The 27,218-nt window shown below is 34.7% G+C and overlaps 1 protein-coding gene across 1 annotated transcript in view; it reads left to right on the top strand.

Moving 5' to 3' along the window:
* LOC149072166 (A-type potassium channel modulatory protein KCNIP1-like) overlaps positions 1 to 27,218 on the top strand; it is a 50,003-nt gene that overhangs the window by 10,304 nt on the left and 12,481 nt on the right. The window contains exons 2-3 of the mRNA XM_089246534.1: positions 19,048 to 19,717; positions 24,673 to 24,797. Of these exons, the coding sequence (XP_089102660.1) occupies positions 19,528 to 19,717; positions 24,673 to 24,797 (315 nt within the window). The 5' untranslated portion in view covers positions 19,048 to 19,527. The remainder of the gene's footprint in view (positions 1 to 19,047; positions 19,718 to 24,672; positions 24,798 to 27,218) is intronic.

Raw genomic sequence — 27,218 nt, 5'->3', positions numbered from 1 at the left:
TGATATAAATTAAGAACAACAAAGTTCCTAGAACAAATCCTTGTGGTACTCCTTTTTTGATTTCCTGAAATGTGCTTATTTTTTCATCAATTTTTACAGCCATTTGTCTGTTATAGTAATAGGTTACAAACCATTTTTAACATATTGCCTCTTATACCTATTATTGGTAATTTTCTAGTTAATATATCCAAGTCCACAAAATCGAATGTTCTTCTTGAATCTAGAAACACTGTTATAACAGTTTTGACCACTGATTTGAATTTGTGTAATAATTTTGAATACAAAATTGTTTATCAAAAATGTGCTTATTTTTGGACACAATAATAATAATAATAAACACACAGAAAAAAGATACTATTAAGTGGTTAATTTCGTGGGGAGATAATTCCAAGACCTGCTCGTGGCGAATGAAATACGTATACATACTTATATTGGATCACGGGTGACACCCTTCATTAACACTGATTTTGCTCCCCCTTTCCCTCTTGTACCATGACAAGTGGAAATTTCACCTATTCTCTCAAAGAAAAGAGTAGAATTTTGATGTTGTTGCTTATGGAAAACAAGTGAAAGCTCAATCTCGTGGGGAGAAAATATCTGAAGACTTTCAGAGTCACGAGGAAATTGCAGGTGAAAATTTGACTTCATCCTGAAAAAAACAAAAATGTTTAAATCCTACCCTATTCTGTGAAAATGCAATAAAAACACGAGTACCTAATCCCGAAATAAATGCTTTGAATACTGAAAAAAATTTTAGATACTAACTAAAAAAAAAGCGAAAGTTTAATGGAATGGAAAATACCAAAAAAAACTTACTCGGGAAAACTACAGATGGGAAAAATTTTTGACCTCGCCTTGGAAAAAAGAATGAAAGTTAAAACTCGGATAGAAAATGTTAAGCTCGGTTTATAGAAAAAACGCAAAAACGGATGTTCGATTTCCCAAGCTGGTTTAAATACTCGATACATTAAATTAAAGCTGCCAGGTAGGAATTTTACACAGAATTACACCTACAATAGTTGCCATTTGATAGCCGCACTTAAAGTTTATGAAAATACGCCACAAATATACATACATACGTGCCACGATACCTCAGCGTGTTAGAGTTATTCTTAAATGAAGTCGAATTTTCTCCACACGCTCGGGGTTTATTTGCAAATGCCTATATCACTGATATTCAAATATTTGAGTTAACGAGACTAAGCTTCATCGAGGAGCATCGGAAGATGTAGAACTTAATGCAGCGTAATGAAAGTTCGGTGACAAATCAAATAAAGCCGCTTTTCATTTTCCACGTGGATAATTGGGAGTAATCTTGAGTGGCTTTCTGTTTCCCCTCTGTTTTTTGCGTCTTTCCTGATTATATTCAGCCGGTAAAAAAAAAATTGATTTCAATTGAAAAACAGTAAAAAAAACTACAGTATATAATGATAAATTTTGGAAGAGAACAATCTTTTCGTTTTGACGGTGAAGTACTAAAAGTCTCATCGGATTTGATTAGAATTGGAGCATTTTGCAATCGTCTGTATTTCTGGAATCCGTTGCGTGAAATTGTGTTAAAAAAAGTTGGTATATTATGATGATATTCTTTCAGGTATTCAATACAGTGAAATCTCGATACAACGATAGTCTCTGGAAAAGAAAAAAATATCGTTGTAGAGGGATTATCGCGTTGTATCGAGAGGCAACATTTTCGTCACATGCCATCAAATTTATGCTGTTGTTGCCATCTTTTCTAAATTGGCATTGTTAGTAGCACTAGAAAATGCACTTTTATGTATTTATTTGTAGCAAAAAATTGTAATTGATTAATTATTTCATAAAATTTAGTTAAATGCATTGCCCCTTGAAGTCTTTTTTACCGTGTTGCACTGTCATGTCATACACAGAAGGTAGCAATACCAATTACAGTCGAATCCCGTTTTAACGAATACCGTTATAGCGAAAATCTCGTTTTAACGAACACTTTTCTAATCTCCCAAATAAGTTTACATAGGAACAATTCTAGGTAACCTGGAATTCCTTTATAACGAAATTTCGATATAACGAAGTGATCCCTCCGGTCTCTTGGCGTTCGTTATAACGGGATTTGACTGTACTTCCTTACCGATTTCGTTGATACCGTGGTGCAAAATACCGATGTAACAAGACGCATTCAGAAGAACGAAAACAAGTGAAGACGTTAAAATTAAATTCAAAACAATTTTTAACAAATTATTCAAAAATATCATTGTAGCGGTTTAAAAAAAAATCTCAAAAATATTGTTATAGAGGAATTTATCGTAGTAAAGGATATCGTTGTATCGAGAGGAGTTTAAAGTTAGATTACAGGCAATTCCGAACAAGATTTGAAAAAATATCGGTGTAGAGGGATTTATCGTTATATCGAGTATCGTTGTAGCAAGGTTTCACCGTAATTATTTTCAATATTTTCCATAATGTAAATCTTCTCAAAGGTAAAAAAGCTTAGATATAAAGCAAAGATATAAGCTAAATTATATGGAATAAATATATTCCATTCGTTTGCTGGCTGTTGTGGTAGATTATGAAAACCAGAAACCAGAACTATGAACGTATTTAATTAAGAAGCTATTGGTAGAGAAAATTGTGGTGGCATATGCGGACAAAAGGAAGTAGTACAAGCGCACAGACATACTAGGGCTTCTGAACCTAGCGATAATTAGCGTGTTCAAACCAGAAAATATGAACAAAATATTATATCGCGCATTTTATTCAACTAACTGTTCACTTGTGGATGATATATTGATATATCCATATGATGTATAATTACAAAAGCAATTTCTCTCTCGCTTTGGGAATCCTTAAGAATCAATAGGTCTCAAACAATAGCGCGATGGATGAATTCAATAGAAACCAATGAAGTGAATAGAAACGCAAATAAGCGCTTCAGATATGATTTATTAGCTTTATTGACGTACACGACCTTATTTCATGCGCAAAATCGCTTTTGCAACCAGAAAATGACGGAAATAGAAATTCGCACACAAACATTATGATTATTTTCAATAAGCACATTTCATTAAGTTATTGAAATGGAACGAAAATTACTTTCCAGCGTTTTGAAAACGTCTGGTAATAATGTGAAATATATTAGCATATTGACTGAACCAACGAAAATTTTAAAACAGACCAAAACTCCAGTTAATTAAATCAGTCTCTTTATGTAGGTTTCAATTGGTTGAAATGAGTTTCTTCAAAGTCAAATATTCTTCCATCTTGTCAGAATATATCATGTTTTATTCGGTAAAGTTACGAAACCAGAACATTATAAGTCTGTTCGTTACGTACAAAGACAATGTAGGATTTAATTTTCCACTACAACAGACATAAAAAGAATGTCGACAAGAAGCCACTGTAATGAATTCAGCATTCTATTACTCGACGCGTGTGTTTTTTACCGTAATTTTATACGAATATTTCCATTATTTTTTCATTAAACACGATAAAAATTCAAGAAACGGGATGTGTTGATCGGAACGCTTTCCTCTCTTCGTATTTTTAGAAATTGATCTTAACATTATTTAATAAATTCTGTCCACGAAACACGAATTTTTTGGATTTCGATTTGATTTTCTTGAAAGTTTTCGAAGTTATCGTTAAATATCGCTTATTGCCTGTCATGATTGACTGCGTTTTCTCAAAAAGCCCTTTTTTCACGACGTCTTTGAAAATCGGAATTCCAACGCTACTTGACAGATTTCAATTTCGATTTTTATTACTCCATACTCCTTCATTCCCTGTAATGATCAATCCCTTTGATCAATTTTTTCCAAGTCCTAAAAGAATCCATCTGCTTAAGAACGACTTCGCAAAATTGTGCTCAAATTAGAAAATATCCGACTTTAAATTTCATTTCTTTCGTCGAAGTCACTTCAAGAACGAAAAGTGGATAATAGCACTTGACAGAACCTTCACGGTGCTTTAGTGATAAAATCCAAATTTACAGATGTCACAAACGACTCAATCGCAAACGGGAAGATTTCTCTTCAGGAGCGGTGTTAGGTGTAGGCCAAGGGTGTTCAGCTTTTAGAACTATTTCTCTCATTAATTCTGAGTTTCCGTCAATATTCTGGGATTTCCCTCTCTCATTAATTCTGAATTTTGATCAGTTCTGTAATTTTTTTCTCATTAATTCTGAATCTTTATCAATTCTGGATTTTTTTCTCTCACGTTAATTCTGAATTTTCATCAATTACGGGATTTTTTTTTTCTTTGATTAATTCCGAACTTTCATTCGCAAATAGATATTTTTCAGTATTCCTGTATATTCTGTGATAATACATTAATCTTTGAAGAATTCCGATTTCCTTCCTCCGATTTTCTTCTAAAGATACAAAATCGAGATAAGGAGTCCCGAAATTATTTCTGCACCGGGCCCCGCGTCTGATAAAGAACAGCCCTGCGTGCCCCATGTGTGAACCGGTGGAAATCTTACCTTTATCTCCGTATTAATTTACAATAAGAAAAAATATTGATTGATATTTTGGTATGCATTTGTTCCAACCCAATGCAAATAGTGCCGGTAATAAATTAAAATTTATACTAAAGCTTAGAAAGCTGAAGAATTTAAGAAATAGTTGATATGAATATACCATTGAGAAAATTGCGAATCCTTATTATTACGGAACACAAGGCTAGATTTTATAGTTCTTACTTTCGGGAAAATACTCGAGAGATCGTATTTTGTTGGGACAGCTTAAAAAGATAAGTCCTTATCTTGTCATTTATCAACGATTGGATCCAGGTTTTGTTTTTTCCTTCGGGGTTATTTTTGGAAATTGGGAAGTGCAATTTGAGAAGTTTTGAGTATTTTTTTTGTATCGTTTACGGATCAGTTCCCTTGAGATCGTTTTGATTGATATAATTGACATCCTACAACAGGACTCTGAAGTTTCTGTTTTCATTTCAAACAAATATATTTCTATCTATTTCAATCGATGTTGAATTTGGTTCTGCCACTGTCCGTAAACCATCCTTATCCCAGTGATGCGACACTGAGAAAGAATGAATAGAATTTCTTACGTTCTAAGAATAGTGAGACATTTTCTACCACTTAATTAAGAGTCGTTGCCTTCAGCACATTGTATTGTAGATATGGCATAGCTTGACGAAATACAGTACAACATTATCTAATATGAAGACATAGAAGTAATTATAGAACTATTTTTCTTAAGGGCCCAAAGTGTTTTGGTACAGAAAGCGTAAGAATAGGAAAATAAGTCACTGGTCCCACTCACCAGTGAATATCAGAACCTACTGGTCCGCAGAGACATTATGAGTGGTCCGCTAAACGAAATCTGCTCTGAATATTAATTCATTTTCTCCTAAGTATATTTCAAAAGCATTACTAATATATTTACAGTATTACTCCTAAATAAATTACAAGTATTACTCCTAAATAAATTACAAGTATTACTCCTAAATAAATTACAAGTATTACTCCTAAATAAATTACAAGTATTACTCCTAAATATATTATACATGTAATGTATTACTTGTGTATTATTTAAAAGAATGTGTATGTGTGATGTACCACCAAAGGGTGCAAAAAGCCATAAAAAATAATTAGAACTACAGTCAATCGTTCGGCTTATCGATGGTTCTTCCATAGGAGATTCTTCCGCGATTGATGTATCATCGCGGAAGAAGGAAGATGGGAGGGCCAAGGGTTTCGTTACTGGTCTTGTGGACCACCACAATTTTTTTCTCGGTGGTCCGATTGTTTAATTAGTGGTCTCGGACCAGCGGACCACCAATGATTTCAAATGCTAACAGTCTTTTTTATCATTTTTGACGCACCACGGTCATTTTCTGCACGCGAGGGCTAATTTTAGACCGGGACCTTCAATTTATTGCCGATTCCGAACGGCAGGCTTGTTTTTATACTCATCGAGAGGTTGGTGCGATAACCCCTCGATGTGGGACTCCCTGCGGCAGCAATTTTTTTCTGCGGTCATGCCACCGTTGCTGTTGTACCCCTGTGTATGGAAAGTTTCTGACAAGGACGAGCCGGGTATCGAACTCGCGACACCTTTAAACATCCTTTGGTACTTTAGGCGAGTATCTTATCGACCTGGGTTACCGCGCCCACCTTTCTTATTGAAATAAAATGTTTCAGTTAGCTCTATGGTTCCTCAAAGTTTGTAACGAGTTCACAAACTCTCTGTTTAGGTGAATGATTCGCACACGATCTGAGTCGAAGTGCCTAGGAATGTTTTTCGAGTTTGTCTCTAAAGTGATATAATATCCTAAATATCGAATGTTGAGCACAAAGTTAATTTTGAATTCCATCACTGTATATTGGATGATACAGCTTGCCCCTAAGGCGTTCGAAAGAAATGTAAAAATTCAAGTCAAACATGAAAAATTATACCTGCGATAAGAGGAAACTTTACCATGATGACTGAACTTCTGGAATTTATTCTTATTAAAGGAAATATAAAAGATAAATTTAGAGAATAAGATAAGTAAAATATTTTGTATTTTTCTATTATACTGAAAGAAATTTGGTCCATAAAATATTGAATAAAATTTTTTTGAGATATCTGTGATTGTGACATTATTGATTTCTGCCTTTTTTTAGATTTGATTATTTTTAGCACATAAAAAAATCAAATATCTAGAATTTCAATCATTGTCAGTGATTATACAAATACAAACACAAAGGCCACAACAGGCAAAATGCCTAAAAGAACTTGCTCCCCAAAGAACGCACGCACACAAAAACTATACTAATTAATAATTTATTGAGTGGGACCTATATAAAAATGTTCATTTTTGTATTTTATTTTCTAATAATCATTTTTGGAAGGTTCAACTATCATAAAAGTTTACTTTCTTTGCTGATCATTTTTCATATTTCACTTGAATTTTACAATGAAAATTGAAGTTTATATTTCTTTTGAACACTTTTGGTGAAACGACCCGTAGAGCGAGCGATAACATACGTAAGTACTAGTTGTTAGACATCTAAGCATATAAGCCTTTTTTTATATTACTCTCATTTCTCTCAGAATGTTATATACATAATATTGCAGAAGAATACGAAATAAGCATGAAATGAAAGACATTTTCCACTGGACGATGTTTTTGCTCATGGAAATGGGATGCGCACCTTTGATGCTAAAGCATTTTTCATCTTACATTTTTTTATTGCTCCTTAGAATTCTAGAAACAAAGAAATGGTAGAGAGTTCTCCTTTTTTTTTTGTTGTTGTTGCTGTCTTTTGGCACATTTCCAGATAATTTCCTAAATGTTCGGGTCAAAAAAAAGGAATATTAGCATTTCTTACTTTTACACAAATTGCATTGTCTCCGTTCTTTCCTCTCTCTCTTTCGCTTAATTCTCGATAAGAACTTGAGATCGATGGTAACTCGTTGGCAATACGAAACTGAAAAGAGAATAATTTTTCATACTTAAGGATTTCGTAATTAGTATTAATTCGTTTTAAGAATATGTGTACCAGGTGAGCGAAAAATAGAAAAAGTTCCATCGCAATTTTGTATGATAAATAGGAAACTTCAGAATTTCTCCGTCTGCACATTGTTATCTTTTAGCGTTCCAAGGTCATTACTGTTGTTTTTTTCTGCGTTAAAATTTTTTTAAGGCTCTTTAAACAGTACAAAAAAAAAAATTAATAAGTAATTATACAGTCACTCTTTCCTCGACTTGTGAACAGCTTTTATTTCGAACATCCTTCGTTAAAATCACGCCACGTGATTAGTAGAGCCCGGATTATATTGCATATTTTATTGCATGCTTTTTTTTTTAGCATTAATGCATATACGTGCATAAAATCGAAGAATTTTCAGAATAAGTGCATGTTTTTGAAGGTTTATATTTAAGCTCAATCACTTTTGTTTTTTTTTTAAAAAAACTAAAATTCGTTTATAACGAGAGGTCCGTTATAACGACAATTTTCCCTGATAGTGATCTGTCGGTATAACGGAATTTTACTACACGTTCTTCGCAAATACTTTTCATGCACTTTGAGCCCGCTAAAGATTTCGCTCTAAGGACACTTTGTCCTATCCAGATGTAATGTTATGAATATAATGCGGAAACTCAAACGGAGCGCAGCAAAAGTTCAGCCAACCTAGAAAATTAGTATAAATATTTTTTCCCACTCATTGTCTCCGTCTTGACTATGTTTCATTCCCACGGTATCTGCATTCATGAGCGGGTCCCTTTTTACTAATTAAATGGATTTCTTACCGCCTCAGGTAGGAAAACGTAGTAAAATTTATTCAGTATATCCACTTCACGTACAAGGTTTTCGCAAGAAATTTGGATTATCTCTATTTGACGGATCGGCGATAAATATGGAAACCTCGTCTTAGCCTAACCGCAAAAAGGATGAAGGGGGGGGGGGGGGAAAGGAAAAAAGTGTTTTTTACAGTCCTCATTTCACCTCCACCCTACGCGTTCTTTTTCGCTCTTGCACGGATGTATTAGAAAGATACATTATAAAGAAAGGAGAGAAAGAAAAAGCAACTTCCATAGATAATATGCGGTTGCTGTAAAGCTTCGCGATTGTGAAGAGAGAAAAGAAAACACAGAGAACGTGTTTGAATTTATTCCACTAGTGTTTGGACGTAATATTGCACCAGTGATCGTAAAGAGGATATACTGTATATTTGTAAACACAGTTCTGGAATCAAGATACGAAGATCAGGAAAAGTGCGGGTAAAACATTTTTGCTCAATGTCACCAAAATCGATCTGGGATTTTCTGCAAATATTTCGGTTCTTAATTCTAAAAGAACGTAAGTCGATGGTTCGTCAGTGGACAAGTGACTGTATTAAGAAAGTTATTCAATCTTTTTGTGCGAACATAAGAAATCCCATTTATTTCAGTTTAGCATCATTCGGGCAAGGTTGGTTTACGGACAGTGACTTCACCAAAGCCAACACCGATTGAAATAAATAGAAAAACCGTTGTTCGAAATAACTTTGAGAATAGAAACCTGTAGGTCCTTGCAAGATGTCAATGCAGATTTTTTCATCGAGACACTTTCCAGGGCGTTTCTTGCCACACCATGGTCATTTCACGCACTCGATTTTGTTTCTAGCCGGTTTTTCAGTGTAAAAGAAGAGATAGATCTGAGGTAACTTACTACGTTGAAATGACGAATTTTTTGAAAATTGTCGAAAATGATTTTATAAATATATTTAAAAGAATGTTTCACGCAGAATCCAAAACTGTTAAATTGTTATACATGCTACAAGTGAAACCAAAATTACGGCTGATTTAAATCATTTGGAAGAATGGTTTCAAAGGCAATAAACAATTTTCAAACGCGTTTTTTGACGCTTCATTTTTTAGGTACTTTATTCCACGCGAAACCAAATTTGTCAAAACTGCAAGATATTCTCGTGAAATTTTTCGACACCGATTCAGATAACATTATCTGTGAGATGAGCTAGGATTTTGGTTATATGTTCAAAATTTATCATTTTATAGCTGTTTGAATAACAAATTTTGAATTGTTTTGTCAAAATTCACGTATTGTTTCACGAAAACTGCCATATCTCAGAAAATATTTTGTGTGCCTTAAAAATTTTAGTTCATTGCATATAAAACAGTCATAGCAACATACAGTAACGAATTTATTTGAATATATGCTGTAGGTTTCAGTGTACAATGTTTGACGTAAGTGCTGAAAATAAGCTAATTTTGATAACATAATATAATTGAAAGAAATTAGTTCTTTTCGAGAGGTGAAGAAAGAAGTACCTCAAGGACCTGTACTAGGCTTAATACTATTTTTAATATATATAAATGATTTATGCAATCTGAAATTAAATGGAAAGGTGATAACCTTTGCTGATGATATAGTGCTTTACGTAGAAGATACAAATACAATAGATTTAATAAAAAAAGTAGAAGATGATCCAACAAAAATTAACATGTGGCTAATAAAACGTAAACTAAAACTTATCACACAAAAAACAAAATACATTTATATGAGAAATAACAAGAAACATGAATCTCAATGAAAACATACATCTAAAAATACATAATCACTGTCGCTGTCAAGATAATGGCGATAGCTATTGCCAAGAAATAGAAAAAGTTCATGAGTATAATTATCTGAGTATAACAATACAACATGACCTTAAATGGAACTCACACTATGATATTTTAATCAAAAAAATCAGAAAATATGCAATAATCATATATAAAATGAAAAAAATCGATGAAAATTTTTTGAAAGACTTATTTTATGCATGGATTTATTCAATCATTAATTATGCAATCAGTGCCTGGGGTGGAGCATACTATGAAAATATCCGGAAATTAGATAGAATAAGATCTCAAATAATAACAGACAGTACGGAAATACAGTGCCGCACACACTATATCTTTGAGACAAAACTACTTATATAGAATGATAAAATTTTCACATGTAAATGAAAAATATTTAACAAAAAATCAAAAAGTAAACCACAGATAGATACAATGGAGTATACCACGTACCGAAGCCTAATAAAACACTGTATATAAAAAGAGCTTTTACTACAATAGCCCCCTAAAGTTTTAAACTTATTTTATACTGAAAATCAAATTGACAATAGAAACAACATGAATCATATATTGACTTTGTTAAAAATATTGATTATGAAATGATTTTAACAAATACTTTGTAATCAGATATAAAAATAGTTTTGCACTATGTACAAAAAGAGAGAGAAAACAAATTGTAAAATGATAAAGGGAGGTATACGGTTTTGATTGTGCATGTAAGTGTAGATAGGGACATGTATTGTATATGTATGGTTTGTAATGTACTAACTAAAAAAAATTTTCGCAATAAGTAATTTAATTATATAACCGTAATTACGACTCCCAAAATGAGTAATCTGACATTTTAACATGTATCGTATATAATCGTAAATATATAATAAAAAATACAATATAACATGTCTAATCATTATAATAAGCTGTTGTCTGAACCATGAGTTTATAACTCCCTTTAGACCTGCTGGAAGGACTTTCTAAGTCCCTTGGGGTCACAAAGTGTATGTATTTATGTGTTTTTATGTTTGTACTTACGTGTATGTTTGTATTGTATATATGCCAGTGTGTTTTTTGATTAGTGTATGTTATCGAAAGGTTATAGAAATATTTCAGAAATTCCACTGATTTCGTTGTTTTATACAGTATTATGTACAGCATTAACCACACGTTTCGTAAAAAACACACTGTTTTTTCAACAAAAAAAAGCCCGCACGTGGTTAGTTGTCTTAAAAGAACAAAACAATTCTTCTTTATTTGTACGTTTTTGTGCATCATTATATAAATCATTCGAGTCAAAACACATAATGTTCAATAATTTCAATCGTTTTACTTTTTGAAACAAATTCTTAGAGAAGCCGATGGTTCGACAGACAAACTTCGGATAGAGATTAAATCTTTCTTAGATTAGAAGGAATCGGATATCTCGACGAGAACCAATGCTGTAGAATGATGAATCTATTTTCCATAACCCATCAACAAGGAATCAAATCGTGATTTGTCTTCATGATGGAAGATAAACAATATGCTGATAAAATTGAATTTTTGAGTGTTATTTCGTCGTCGTTGAAGAGAAACTTTTTGTTGTTTGAAGGATCATTTAATGGCTTCCCGGCAGAATTGAAAGCCTCTAAAACGAGAGTTAAAAAATTAAAACGAACTGTATACCTCTAGAATGGAGCAATGCATACAATTCCGACAAACTGCTGACAACTTGTATTAATATGCGACCTGTGTGAGACCACCTAAAATATAGGCGAGGATCGCTCGTTGTTAAGATGATTAACGATCATGACCTGGACTTGATCCAGCCATTGGGATCGATCTCGCGACAGAATCATCATATCATCAGTGCAGCCATAAGGGGTGAACACATCCAATCACTCATCCTAGTGACAGATAGACATTCATCGGCATATATAGAATTTTCTGCTTATTAATCATGACATCAGAAAAAGGGCTAGTTGTATTATTTGATATGATTATCTCCATATACACATCAATCTTATGAATCGATAGCTAAAAATGAAGAACATCTGACGTCATGATCACTCGTGAGTAGATTTATATCCTTGACATTTACTTATTTTAAGAAAAAAAACCGTAATATCGCACACCAAAGAGATGGTCGTTTCGTCCAAACTGCTAAACTGCACAGAACTTGAAACTGTTCCAGTGGCCCGTAAAAATATCCGGCTTCTTATACATTGTGTATCGCAAACTGGATTTTATTTCGATCGGCAACAACATAAGTGACAAATGTATGTGATAGCGTTCTATCACATACACGCTATCTCGTATGTGATAGCGTTCTCGAATCACCAAGCTCGAATTTGTGTGTTTGCTGAGGGAGAAATGCCATTCACACTCGACTTGGCACTAGTTCAGGGACTTGCTCCAATCCCCCTGATAGAGTTATGTGTGTCAAAAACGAAAAATATTTGCTTCTGGAGGTATCAGAAAAAAAAGAGCTCTTTTTTTATTATCCATGGAAATATGTATTTCACTTTAGAAATTCATTTTCTAGAAAGTTCCGGAAGGTTTACTCTATTTTTGTCTTTTATTCATAGCAAAATTTTCCATCTTTTGTATTTCCATGTTGTTTTTATTGATCCAGGGTTCCTGCCAGAATCTCTAAAAAGTGCCTCACGATGTGCAGAAATCGACATCTTATTTTAAGAATGAGAAATAAGATGTGAAAAAACTTGGTTATTGTTCATTTTTGGAAAATATTTAAGTATGTGTAGTTTTTAGATTGTTTTGACGACTTAAGTGATAGATTTTGTGTCTTCAGACTGGGAAAAGTAACGTTGGGAAGTGAACAAATATAGCGAACACGGCATCAGATCCATCCGTACACAGGAAATTGTCAGACTTTTGACCATATGTCGGTGCGAGGTGAAAAGAGATAAAGTAAATATTTGCCAAAGAAACTGAGAATCTCTCCTCAACGGTAGTATGGGTAGTAAGACGATCAAAAGAAAAACACACGTCTTCTCCCCTTAAAACCATTCCTTTTTTTCCCTTTGTTTTTTTTGTGGCAAACTATTGTTTTAATGGCCTGTGATACTAACAAAAGAAGCCTTCAAATATTTGCTCGACACTTCAACTAGATGTTAATCCAGCGATGAAATCCGCATTACACTTAATTACATTCGCGAGTGGAATTCTTCGGGGGTTTTCTTATACGAGGACAGTTTTTGATTTAATTGAGATCGCGGATATCGGTTACATGAAAAGTAGGAGCCAATTAACATACTGCTATCGTTATTTTATTAGCATGAAGTGACTGATTTAAACAATTTTTAAATGGATTATCCATTCCGCTACTAATGTTAACTATAGCAATTTGGCTAATCAGTCAAAACAGCCCAAATGGGAGAAAAAGTTATCCAAATAGACCCACCATTTGGTTACATTAGTGAATGGAACTAGTTACTTAAGAAATTCGATGCATTACTCGCCAAATGTAACATCTCACGATTTGGAGCAATGGGAGCGAAACCCCTGGTTAGCATAGGTATATAAAACTAGGCAGTTTCAAATTTTAGTTTACCTGTCGTTACAACTTCGTTTCTTTTGAGGCTGAAAAACTGATACATTAAAATTACTAACCATCTGATGGATGAGAGAAAAATTTCGCCAGCAGAATAATACAAAAAAATTACAGCTAAACCATCAAAAACTTAGCTCCTCATACCCCGCTATAAGATCATGAAAGCGCTCTGGAATGTCGATATGGAAATCTCTCATTTCGATTTAGAGAGAATTATAGTTTCTCCACTACATTCAAACGAATGCACCATCGTCTTATTTTCCCCTCGAGTTTAATAACTGTGAATAAAGACATAAAAATGACTGCAGTAAGGATCAGTAAAGACCCTAACAAGTCAAGAGTAGTGTACTGCTGAAGATCGTCTCCGTATAAGATCTTAACAAGCTCATGATTCAATTGAAAATTACCTTATTATCAGTAAAAAGTAATAAAATAACTTTATTAACTTCTGTTTTATATGTAGTTTATAGCCCTTCTCAAGACTAGGATACATACACTTGCATGCGTGCTCTCTAATGAAGACAGATTCAATATACTCCTACCAGCACACTGAAGACTATAAAGGACTGATTTCAATGTGTAATTCAGTCTGTTTTTTCTTTGTTTTTTGTAATGATCAAAGCTTTTAGTAGCTCTAGAGATCGGTAAAAGGGATTAAAAGTTAATATTCAATTAGCATCAAGAAAAGCCCTTATCATGACAAGTGAGTACGTACGATTGAGAAAGAATAAGATAAGATGGATTTGCGAAGCATTTCGTAATTGCAGAAAGATCTCTTCAAATAGTCATTTTAAAATTCCCCTCGATAGACAAAAGCTACTGGAATGTGACGCAGTACAATTCTTTCTATTCATGATTTATTCGTGCATAGATAGTTGTATGTATAGCGGAAGAAAGTTGTCGTTGTATTTTACTTGAATAAATGTGGGATTCTGAAAGCACAATTAACTCCTTAGAGGTTGAAGCGTCTTCCATGTGTGTGTGTGTCTAGTCTCCTGTACCTTACAGTTGACGTTATCTAGGATAAAATCAAAATCCTTCTATAGATATGAGATAGAGTGTCTTTCTCAACTGAAGCATCTTCATGTTTGGTCTCTTTCATGTCTTATACTTGGAAATATTTAGATATAGTTAAAACACTACTGCTTCAACATACTTACTGTTCATACGTACAAAAGATAATCACCTACTTCCAGGCATCTGAGTTAGTGAAGTATGCATTGTCGGATTCTGCTGCGCCTCTAATAAATGTGCGTCCCCACCCTTTTCTTGTTTTCGTCTTTTCCGAACTCCGCAGACCTAATCAAGCCTTTATTCACAGATTCCTCGATTAACATAACGAAATCTGCCTTGAAAATTAAGTCTATCGTTTTTCGTAGTAATATCACACTCGCGTTAGTATTTATTTGAATAGCTAGCCTTTATCCTATTTACATGTAAAGCACTTAGAAAGTAAGAAGACTGTAAAACTAACCTGGAGCAAATCTTTTATTCAATGCAACGAGAAAGTTCCAACTAAATACTTTCAAAGCATTGTTTTTAGAACTGAATGCAACGGTTCCATCTTGGTATGTACTTGTTGGAGACGTGTTCAAACGCTTTCTTTGACGAGGTGTTAAGTGTATGCTAGTCATCGCAGCATTTCTAGATGCATTATCTGACTCAAATCGACGTCCATGTAGTTGTTTTTCCACTTTTGGATGAAATTCACATGGAGCAAATTCGATGACTAAGGAGGAATGCAGTAATATCGATGTCCAATTCTTTGAATATCAACTGAATAATCACAAGTTGATGTGCCGTAGCACTGTCCTGGTACAAATCTAACCATGTTGTTAATATTCGTGTGTTTTTTTCGGCCGTATTTCGCTTTAATGGACCTTTCTAAAAGTTAACAACATGTTTTTTTTTCGACGATGGCTTCACGGATGTTTCCATTAACTGTCATGTTTCTCATGAGTAGAGATGGCGAAACCACTATTCGTTACACTTGATAACTTGATCCAAAAACGTTGGTTATTCCATTAACGACGCATCAGGACACAATTTCCCTTGTATTCTTCACTTGGCAGGTAAGGAACCCAACCTCCTTTGTGTGCTGTAATCTTTCCGTAACCTAATGTGTTACTGTTAATCAGCGAAACCAATGGAAATCATCATCATATTAGCAGTCCCTGCTCGATGGTTATTCATCGGCTATACAAATACAAATGCCACAACAGGCTAATTACACTACGAGGCGGCTGAAAAAAAGATGCCCATAAAAATATATGGATGTCAAATATAACCAAAATACAGCAACCCAATATCAAAGTATATATCACGAAAGGAAAAACTAATAATTAATACTATATAAATATACCCTGCCCATAAAAATATTATGGTTTTCTTATCTAAGAATGGGTAGCTTCTCGATTTACCTAATTTATCGTACTTCTTTTTAAACGTATCAATTGTGTTTAGACGTCGTGACCCCCGAAACTAAGCTATTCCGTTTATTAACAACTCTATTAGAGAAAACTCCCTGTGACACCACCACCTAGAATTGTCCCTTACTAAACGATACTGGTGTCCCCTTGTCGAAGCAGTCGATTGACGGTGTATGAATAACTCGTGGTTCATTCTATCCATCCCGTTGAAAATTTTAACCACTTCGATCATATCCCCCTCAACACCTGCTTTCCTCCAATGTAAACATATTCGAGAAATCAAGTCTTTCTTCATAGCTCAAGCCTTGTGTGCCAACAAGAACACGCGTAACTCTTCTTTGCATCTTCTATGTCCCTCTGTAGGCATGGTCTCCAAAACCTTACGGCATAAATTGTAACACATTGTTTTCAGGCAGAATAACGTCAATGGTAATCACATATTAACATCCGGTTTTGATTTGGAAGGTCTACATCATAGTCTCCCAAACTTTTTGTTTCATCGGCCCCTTCATCAGAAATTTTTTCCTCTCATCGCCCCCCAACTCAAAAGTAACCCCATAGGATCCTATGTTAAATCAGTATGTTCTATCGCCCCCTTGGACCATTCCATCGCCCACCAAGGGGCGGTATTGCCCACTCTTTGGGAAACACTGGTCTACATCAACACTTTCCTCGCCAATTGAAATTTCTTTATGCCACTCAAAGGCTCTTGCACGAGACAAAGAACTTTTTTTTAATGCTGTTTTAACCATTCCGTAGCGTTTGTCCGGGTTTTATACAAACGCACGCACAATTTAACAGTTGTTTTCTCAAGTTGTAAACCCATGCTGAGCACAAAACACGGCGAGTCCGATAAACTGAGAGCAATTCAAGGTATCACTGGCGTTATAGACTATCCCCGAAGTTCTTTAGAAATTCAAAATGAATATGGGAAAATAGAAAAATATTCTCACACGGGGGACTCAAAAACTATTCAAAACGAACGAACGGGACACTGTTCCCATAAATCTTCACCTGCTGTTTTTATTTCTTTCTTTCGACCATCAGCCGCCATCTTTTTCTTTTGTTAGTAAAAAAATCGACTTTCCGGAAAATGGAAACCGGAACCAGTTTAGAATATAAATCTTCAATAAAGAATTTTCGTTTTATTTATTTATTTATTTTGTTTGTTTGTTTTGCTGTTGTTATCTCCACGCAGTGCAATATCAAGTTCTTCGAGGCTTTCCCCAAACAATACCTTTTTATATCAATTTGCTTCGTTTGTAAAAAAAATAGGAAAGAAGAAGAATTTCTGCTGGTAAGAATTTCAGAGAGAGAGAGAATAACTTTTTCATTGCTGAACAAAATGTTAAAAATGGAAATAAAGAATAACATTGTGGTTTTCTCATCACCTTATGATGTAACGTTGCATTTTATTACTTTAGTATTATCAGAAAAAACGTAAAGAATTCGTTCAGTGTCAAATGTTATTTTTAAATAGAAAATGTTGGTGTTTGTTGGAGTTGGGGAAACTGCTTACTCTTATATATACAGAGTGATCACTTAATTCCCCTTACCGCATTTTACTAATGAACCGTTGATCCTAGAGGCATATTTCCAGTTAGAAAAAGCATCCAAATAACGTTTAGTTGGCCTACTCAGATGTGTCATTCATGTTGGGTTGTATAGTTATTGAAATAAAACAATTAACTTTTTATACGGACACCCTGTCATCAAAAACCTAACTAGGAAGTTGTTGCCCCGTCTCTCCGGAGACCAACAAGAAAAAAATATTCCAAGTTTCTATGTGCAATATTCGCTGAGGAGTATTTTTTTTTTTAAATTAGAAAATCGGAAAAATGTTGGGAAAAAATATCATAAACTAACGAACAACGCTTCTTTCCCTCATTCATGCTGTTATTTCTCAACCTTTCCGATTTTTAAATTCAAAAATATCTCAGCGAATATTGCACTTAAAAACGTGGAACTTTTTTGTTGGCCCCAAGAGAGACAGGGCAAAAACTTTCTAATCGGATTTTTGAAGACAGGGTGTAAGTATAAAAAGTTAATTTTTTTTATATTTTGATAACTGTACAACCCTTCGCAATGTGAATGACGTATCTGAGTTCTATATATATAAGTATTATTTTGATAATTTTTCTAATTGGACGTATGCTTCTAGTATCATCAGTTCACCAGTAAAATCCGGCAAGGGCAATTAAGTAATCACCCTGTATATTATGATTGCCTTTGTTAATGTGGCGAGATTTCATTAGTGAAGAATGAAGCTACATTCGACAAGGCGCATGCACGAATTTCGACCAATCATATGTACTATTCAAGATTATCACCTACATTGATACGGCCCAATTATTGTAACCATAGGCAGCAGTCACGTTGTAATAATACGGTGGTTTCGTTATTTATCTGGCAATAACGAAAGATTAGATATTTATGCTCTTTTAATCCTTTGAACAGAAATTTACATTAAATAACGTAAATGATTTTATAATAATTCAATAAAATAGTTTTGAATATGAAAAACATCAAATTCATTGGTTGGTTTCTGTTTAATGAGATAGCAAATGCGATTCCTTTATGGAAAACCGAATTATCTTTTCAAATATCAAGTGAAAGTATAAAAGAGACGAATTCGTGTACCATATAGGTAATCATGATTATTCATGTATGAACATGTAATAGTCGGAGAGACACAGCTAAATTACAATAAAGAACAAAATTAGATTTATCCGTGAATGAAATATTGGTTATGTTAATGCAGTTTATGTAAATAACCATTTCTCTTAGTGAAAGTCGATTGGTATTTATGCGAGTCTTTTCAGAAACGTGAGTTTTAAATTTAGTTCTCATGTAAAGCCTCTGGGTTTTGAAGCTATTGGAAACCATTTCCCACTGTTTTTTTCATGGGATTTTGTTTTTCAAAAAATATCAAATAGTTCTATTTATTCTGGAATTAATTTCACGAGAATTTTTCAGTATTATGTATTTAAAAAATTTTCCAAATGTTTTGATTTTATTTTTCAGGCATCGTCGTTTGGCAGTGAAGTTGAAATGGAATGACGAGATGTAGAAGACGAAGGACACGTCACCGCAATGTCCTAATCTCTGTCTCACGAAGTAGAAGCACCCACCTTAGAAAGCACGCGTTATGTTGATGTAGCCTTATACGAGACTTTCGTAAATAGAGTTTGTTACGTTTTTGACTATGCTTCCAACTGCACCTGCACAATAGCAGCACTACACAAAGATTACTATTCAGTGAACTGTAAAAGATAGAACTTACTTTTTGATCGTTTGATTTTGAACAGAGGTCAGAAATCGATGCATCTTAGAATTTTCAGTAGATATTTTGCATTCGCACTTCGTATAGCTGACAAAAATGGGACTTTTAGTCGATACGATGCTCTCAATTAGTTCTTCCGTACTATATTCTGCATTGAGGAGCATTCTTGAATTGTTTTATTTGATGGTAAGACGAGTAAGTTCCGCGTAATTTCATTCTAAATGCTAAGGGAGTATAGTCATCATGTATCTTTGAACTTTGACCTGCCGCTAGAAGCATGTGAAGACGAAGACCAAGAAACAGGTGATCAAACTCTGCGGAATTCAGACTCCATGGGTGCAGAAGTATCTCTGTATAGTATTTGCCAGAGGCTTCTGAAGTTGTTCCGGAGAGCGTTTTCGAGACGGCAGGGTAAGTATAATTCTAAACGATTCGACAGATACTAAATTAATATACACTAAATCTAATTGATACTCTAAATCAAGAGTGGTTCTGTTATCAACGTCTTTTTATCATACAATAAATAATTTTTTTATGCATATACAGTCGAAATTGGTTAATTTGAAGTCCAAAGACACTGGAAAAGATCTCAAATTATCCAATTAATGTATGCTGGATCTGTAAAATAACTGCAAATGTTGTTTAACAACTTGATCAAAAAAAGCAGTCTTCCTGTAGAGTTTTCCAAACTAAATTTTCACATACAAAAATCATGAAGTTTTTTCGCCAACTTCGAATAATCCAAAAAATTCGAAAAAAGTTCAAATTAGACAATAAATTTCAACTTAAAAAAACTTCAACCCTTTATTATCCTGACGGTACTTTAAAGTTCCAGGTTAGATAATTTGTTTTGAACTAATTGTTTCAAAAACATTGTTTTTTTTTTTTTGTCTTTAATTAGAACTAAAATGACCTACGAATGTTTTGAACAGCTGGCTGATGTGAAGATGCATTTAGGAAACAGAGAAAATTCAACTGCCCATGCGTGGAATCGCTAGGTGAAGAATTGTAGTCTAGTGGTCTAGGGCGCTTACCCGACAAGTGAGAGGACGTGGGTTCGATTCCCCGCAAGGGCTGTTGAATTTTCTCTTTCCTAAATACATCTTCGCATCAGCCAGCTGTTAAAGACCTTTGTATGGATAGCGGAGAGTGACATCATCCTCGGATAAAATGACCTACCAAATAATTTACATGATAACTATTTATTATTATCATTTTACTACATTTATACTTTTATTTTAATGTATTATAATTTTCTTCTTACTCTACGTTTTAAAATGTCGGATATATAAAGGGTTAAATTAGATAGAAAACTCCAGGGTAGTTCGCAAAAATTCGAATTAACCAAGTTCTAATGTAGGCTCTAATCAGGCTGAAACGCCGACTTAAAGGCAATGCCTCGTTTCAATAACCAAGTAAATATTCCCTTCAGAATATTGTTAGCGGTTTCGCTGTCATTGTCAATCAAGAGAGGTTCTCGGCTTCAAAGAAAATGAACTCGATCGTCACCGGTACGAGTTCATTTCTCAACGTTTTCCCCAACACCAGCGGTTAGCATCTCGGGGGGGGGGGGGGGTATGTTGCGTTATCGGACACTGAATTCGAAGATTCGTTTCTAGTCACAAGTCTAAGACTTTTCATGAGTTGACCAAGCCATGATCGCAGCATGTTCTTATAACTTTTCAGTCTGTGAGGCACTGTTTGCTCTGATTGGTCTCGTTCTGAGTTTTAAATTGACATATTCCACGAGTGTCACTTTCTGAGACAATACGCGATCCGATTGGTTCGAGAATAGGGACTTTCTGGATATTATGCAGAGGTGAAATCCGAAAGAAAGGTTTTTTGTCTCTGCCGGGAATAGAATCCTGGTCCTCTTGCAATTGATGCAAGTGTGCTACCTATACACCACGAGAGGCACAACTCTATTTTATTTATTTTACGCACAGTAGCGTGACTCACTGAAGTAGAGACTGAGCCTCCCTTAACTTCTGCAATCCGATTCGTTGTCTCGCTGATTTCACTGAATCATATCCCTATGGATCACCCTGAGAAAATGTATCTACCTCAGTCAGTCAGTCAGTCAGTCTAACAGGCTGAGAAAGCATAAGTTCTACTGCGATCATTTTGCTGTTGAAAAATCTTTCACTTGGTGACTAGAAACGAATCACCGAATTCAGTATCCAGTAACGAAACTTAAAACCCTCCTGATGATGCCAACCGTTGGTGTTGTGGAAATGTCTAGAAAATGAATTCGTACCGACGACGGCCTTTTGTCCCGAGAACTTCTCTGCTAATTGTCAGCCATATCTGACCCATTAGAATAGATGGGGAAATACTTTCTATTGATAAACACCGCAGATTTCAGGCAAGTGAAAACTTTCTTTTCCAACTTTCATTACAAAAGCCTAAAGTGAAAAGGGTAATTAGTTCTTTTATGTGAGATCATACCATCCAGGATGAGTGAACATTTTGTTAATCAGCATTGCGTTTCGATGCATGTTTCCGTCCTCACACTTCAAAGGAAAACACCGCCTAGAAACAATTTCTATTGGCCATAAAGAATCGGCAAACTCTTCAAGACATTTTCCAGTCAATATAACAACCAAAGTTTTCGCTTAATTTGGATTTCTTTCTTGCTTCCATGTAAATAATTACTTACTTCTCTAAGGAAACTCTTTTTTTCTCCTATCCCATTGTCTCCGAATGAAAGAAGATACAATGATGTTCCTGTATTCGAAAAACTTCCCCCCCCCCCTTATTGCTATTTATTGTGGAGGGCTTCTTTTGGTGATCTTCAGAGCACACCCATCAAAGTACTTCTTAACAACTCTCGTAAATCCGTTTTATACCTGGAAAAAAACTGGCATAAACTCCTAAGAGCATGGTATCGATCGCGGTAAAATCAGTGTCTTAAGGCTCGGCTTGAAGAGATAATTAACAATTTTTTGCTATATTTGAAAGATCTTGATGACTATAAAAATTGCCGGTTGTCTACCATAACTTTTTTTCGCTGTCCGAATGTGAGGCTTCTTTCTCTCTTTTTACTTAAGGGATTGTCTAAATCTTTTTTTAGTGTAACTTTCATCTTGAAGGTTTTACGGAGTCTTCGAGGTGTCTGTCGTCTAAGAAAGGCCCCTTTCAAATGAGCTTTGAGTCTCGAGAGGGAGGCCGACCGAACTTAATGGGTATGCCGAGTAAAATAACCCGGCAGATAAACAAGATACAGTACATACATAGGGTGTTTCATGGAGAGTGTGTATTCCTATAGAATAAAAACTGTACGGTTAGTTTTAAAATTAAATTAAAATATGAAAAATGATCAACAAGAAAAGAAAAAAACGAACTGTTGTAGTGGGAAAATTCGCAATTAAAGGACATTTAAAAATAATAATTTTAATAGAAATCTTAATAAATGTCAGTTGATAAAATTTGTTGGTCCCTTTACAAAACCAAAAGAAATTTACTCTACGTCATTTGAAGATAAATTCACCGAGGTATATATTATTGAAATTCTTGATTTTTTGACGCTTTATGACTACTCCGTATCACTTTTTATTTATTTTTAGTGTTACATTAGTCTGTAAAGAGCAAAAAAAAAAAATCAACAATGTCAATCACCGATATTTCGGTGAATTTTTCCCCAAATGATTATTTTAAAAAAAGATGCAAATATTTTAATAATTGTAAAATTTTTGGGGGCTGTATAAAATTTTGATTTTCATGTGTAATTCATTATTCCTAATTATAAATTTGCAGGGGCTCACGCAAACTATCACAGCTCAATTTCAATATTCTTGGTGGTCATTTTTAATAATTTGTCTTGACCCTTAAATGCACGATTTTTTTGAGCTGATAATTTTTTTCATAGTTACTGACATGTATAGAAAGCGGGTGCACTCATTTAAAAGAGTGCTGCTTATACAGGGGCTCAAAGAGGACGTACAGAGCCTCAAAAACCACATATAAAATAAATGTACTGAAGTAATATTACTTTCGAAATATATAAAACTACACGTTATTTATGATTCAAACTATAGTAAGAAAAAATTCGGTTTGCGAACTTCAAAGTAAAAAAAAAGAAATGCTAACAAATCATTTTAACAAATTAGCGAAATCACAGCCACACATGCTCTTCAATAAACAAAGAGTTGTTGTAGTTAATTAGAACATCCACCAGCAAATTAAAAATGTAAAATGGGAAAAGAGTATGACCTCACCTTATGTGCAAAAGCAATTCTGAATTTTTATCTCCAAATTAGCTGCCATAATGAACGTTTAAAGGATCCTTTGCACATATGAAGCTATGCATTTAAGGGTCAATAGGTGAAACAACTGTAAAATTTCTATTCTATCTGGGCACTCTTCATGAAATACTTTTGTTTTTTCAAAACAAAATCTTGCAAAACAATAATTTTACAAGAAATGTATTCACATATTTTTGGTACTTTTGAAATATTTCAATGAAATGCTTTGCTATAAATTCATGCTATTTATTGCTTTGATTTCTACGACAAGTTGGAACTTTCTTTATGTACATAGCACGTTTAAGATCGTAGTTTATGGCTAAACTGGCGATATTGACTACCGTGACTGAGATATAACAGAGTTGTGCGAATAAACAAAGATATTACCAATTAACGACCAAATTTACGGACTTCGGTGTTATAAGATGGTAGCAAAAAACTGTTATGCGTGGGATAAAGGTGATTCTACTTTGCAGCTGTAGTCAGTACGTGACACTTTGAAACAGGCCTTTCGGTGAAACATTTTTAGATATTATATACTGTGGTCTGGAGAAAATATTCACATACACACACGCACGTGGCGGAAAGAACCACGTTTCTATTCCCAAGTGCCGTTCTTTTTCCGTTGAGTTAAAAACGTTGTCTCCTTCAAGTCATTGTATTTTCCTCTATTCATTTTTTTCTAAAAGAGCTCATTCTTTGGATAAAGCTTTGGAAGTGAGAGATATTGTGGAATACTAAATATATTGATTTTTTTCAACAGGTAAGATTATATAAGCGTTTCAGGAAAACAGAGGATCAATCGCCATCGAGTATAGCCACGCAAATACAGTCTTTTTGCCATCACTTTAACAGCATAGGCGGATACAGAGGGGATAACCTCCCCCGTTAATTGAAAAATATATTATTAGCATACACCCTCGGTAATTCTTCTCACCCCTCGTTCGAGGAGCCTGTATCCGCTTACGTTTACCATACCATAAAGTTACCATTTTGGTGACACGAGATGATGTTTTTGTCACTAAAAATTTAACCCAAGTTTTTCCTGGTTGAATATTTTAGTGAGCTTCGAGAAAAAAAAAATTCTGAAAAATAACCAATATTTCCATTTGATTTTTCCAGAGAACACCAATGATGACTTGGAGGTGACTTTCGTCAGAAGTAAGCCAGAAAGAATCGAGGCACTATGCAAGAATACAAAATTCACTAAAAATGAACTTAAGCTTATTTACCAGGGATTCAAGCAGGTTCGTTTCCATGATTTTTAGAAATAAGAATTAAGCATTAGACCAGTTTAATTTAAAAGATGGTACGCGGTGTCTTTTAAATTCGTTAGAACCCAAATGCAATAACGTAAATAAGTACGAAAATTCGTTTCTTAATAATAACCATCTCTGCTGTAGAGATTATATATATGGCAACGGTGCCAAGAAATTCTTGCTGCATAACCAGGCACTATTTACCACTGGTTAGTTGCATAAAAACCCTGCCTCCGAGGACTTTCTCTCTTAATTCCATGCGCGCTTGTAATTAGGCGATAAGTAGAGAGACTATTGTTAGCGGACAGTGTAACTTAGTAGTCATGATATTTTCAAAACAGGATAAAAATTGAATGAGTTGGTGGTGATATAACACGGTAGTATCACCAAGGACTTCAAGGGTCTTGATAACACCTTTTAATCGCCTCATGAAACGGTGTGTATGCACGTTACCCAAGCATGATCCAGTTCATATCCCATAGGAATTTCTAACAAAGATCACTGTGGGTAGGAATAGTAGCAAGATGGAAAAACAGCCTTCAACAAAGGACACCCAAGAAGGGTTGAGCGTGTGCAACACATTGAGAGGCTGATTTTTTTAAGCGCTGGGGTTTGGAACAGTTCTACCATTCCCAATACTCTCAGAATTTAAGTCATCGTGACCTCGACCTTTATACGTAGTCAGTATTGTAATATCCTACCAATAATTATCTGAGCTTTAACTTGAAGGAACCACATCGTAGTATCCGCTCCAGAACAACTGCAGACATTCACATCATTGACAGATCAGACATGCCATAGCTTCTGCATCGCACGCAATACGTTCAAGGTGATCCTGGTGACTAAATCAAAGGCCTGTATATACAGAGACGTTAGAATTATACAGAGTGTTCTGTTAATGGACCGACAAACTTAGAGGGTTATTAGTAGGCATCAAGAGGAACAAAAATTGCAATGGAACAGGGTGTCGCAAATCACGTTGAGAAGGTGGAAATCGTGAAAAACGCATGCAGGTTTCAACGTCACGCTGGAACGACAAAAAGTAGAATAATAACTACAAAAACATTTATTCGATTAATTATTACAAGAGTTGTTGGAAGTGGTGGCCACTGACGTCATTGCACGGTCTACAATGACGCAAAAACGATTCCCGGACGCGCTCGAAGATACCAGGTATGCTTTTGATGTCATCCGCTTAATAAATTTAATTTACTTCGTCCGCAGCGCGAGATCCTACCCCAGCGCATAAGTTTCGCGACGTTGCTTACGTCAGATATGATGAGCGAACCCACGAACGCGATCAACTGTCCTGATGGTCCTCAACGCTAAATCATATTCTTTAATCCCTGACTGTCAAATTCATCTCTTGTGTGCTGAATACTACAAAATATGGCTCTCTGGAATCATTCCAGTGGATTGGAAGTATGGAAAAATATTTTTTTTACTCAAACCCAATAAAAACCGAAGCTGTCCTAAGTCTTATCGTCCACTGACATTAACAAACTGAGGATTTTGGAACGAATAATTCTGTACAGACTTAACTGTATCTCCTTAAAATATAAACTTTTCCCAGCGAACATTTATGCCTTTAAACCGCGTTCTGGTACTCAAAACCTTCTTAACGACTTAAAATGCTCTATTTCTAATACTTTCAGGCTCAAGGAATTAAAGGCGTCATTGTTTCCCTGGATATAAAAGGCGCCTACGACTCTGTCATCTATTCCGCACTTTTATACAAGCTTAAATCTCTTGGGTTCCGTGGAACTTTCATTAAGTGGTTAGAGAATTTTTTGACAGACAGAAGATGTATCATTAGTTGGAGAAACAATCAGTCAGATTGGATTGACTTAAAAAGGGGCTTGTCTCATGGATGTGTTACTTCGCCATGGCTGTTTAATCTATATATTTCTGACATTTTTTTCTCACCTATCAAACTCAATTCATTCCTTCATTTATGATGATGGCATTTTTCTTTGGATCAGTAAATCAGAATTGAATGATGTTACAGATGAATTAAATTCTCCCTTCAACCTTGTTTCAAACTGGATGGATCAGTGGAGATTTGCAATTTCTACTGAGGAATGCAGTTACAGCATTTTCGCGAAAAAATATTCCCTTTCTCCCAAACAACCAAATAAATTACGAGGAAAATATCAAGATTCTTGGGGTTATCTGGGATCAAAAGTTGAGTTGGAGCCCCCAGATCAATCACATTACCAAAAAAGCCATTAACACTTGTAATATCATGAAGTTGATTGCAGGCAGGTTCCGAAGAGCTAAAGGTCATAAACTTTTGACTCTCTGTTCAAATATTACTTCAAGCTTCATAAATTACGGTTCATTCTTGAGGCATAATAGCTCCAAGAAGAATATTCAAAGTGTTCTGCTATCTATCACCAATCACTTCGT

This window comes from Pholcus phalangioides, unplaced genomic scaffold, assembly GCF_987345545.1.
Source record: "Pholcus phalangioides strain wild (caught in Gottingen) unplaced genomic scaffold, Ppha-v1.0 ptg000017l_1, whole genome shotgun sequence".
Taxonomy (NCBI): domain Eukaryota; kingdom Metazoa; phylum Arthropoda; class Arachnida; order Araneae; family Pholcidae; genus Pholcus; species Pholcus phalangioides.
This window is presented reverse-complemented; position numbering and strand designations above follow the sequence as displayed.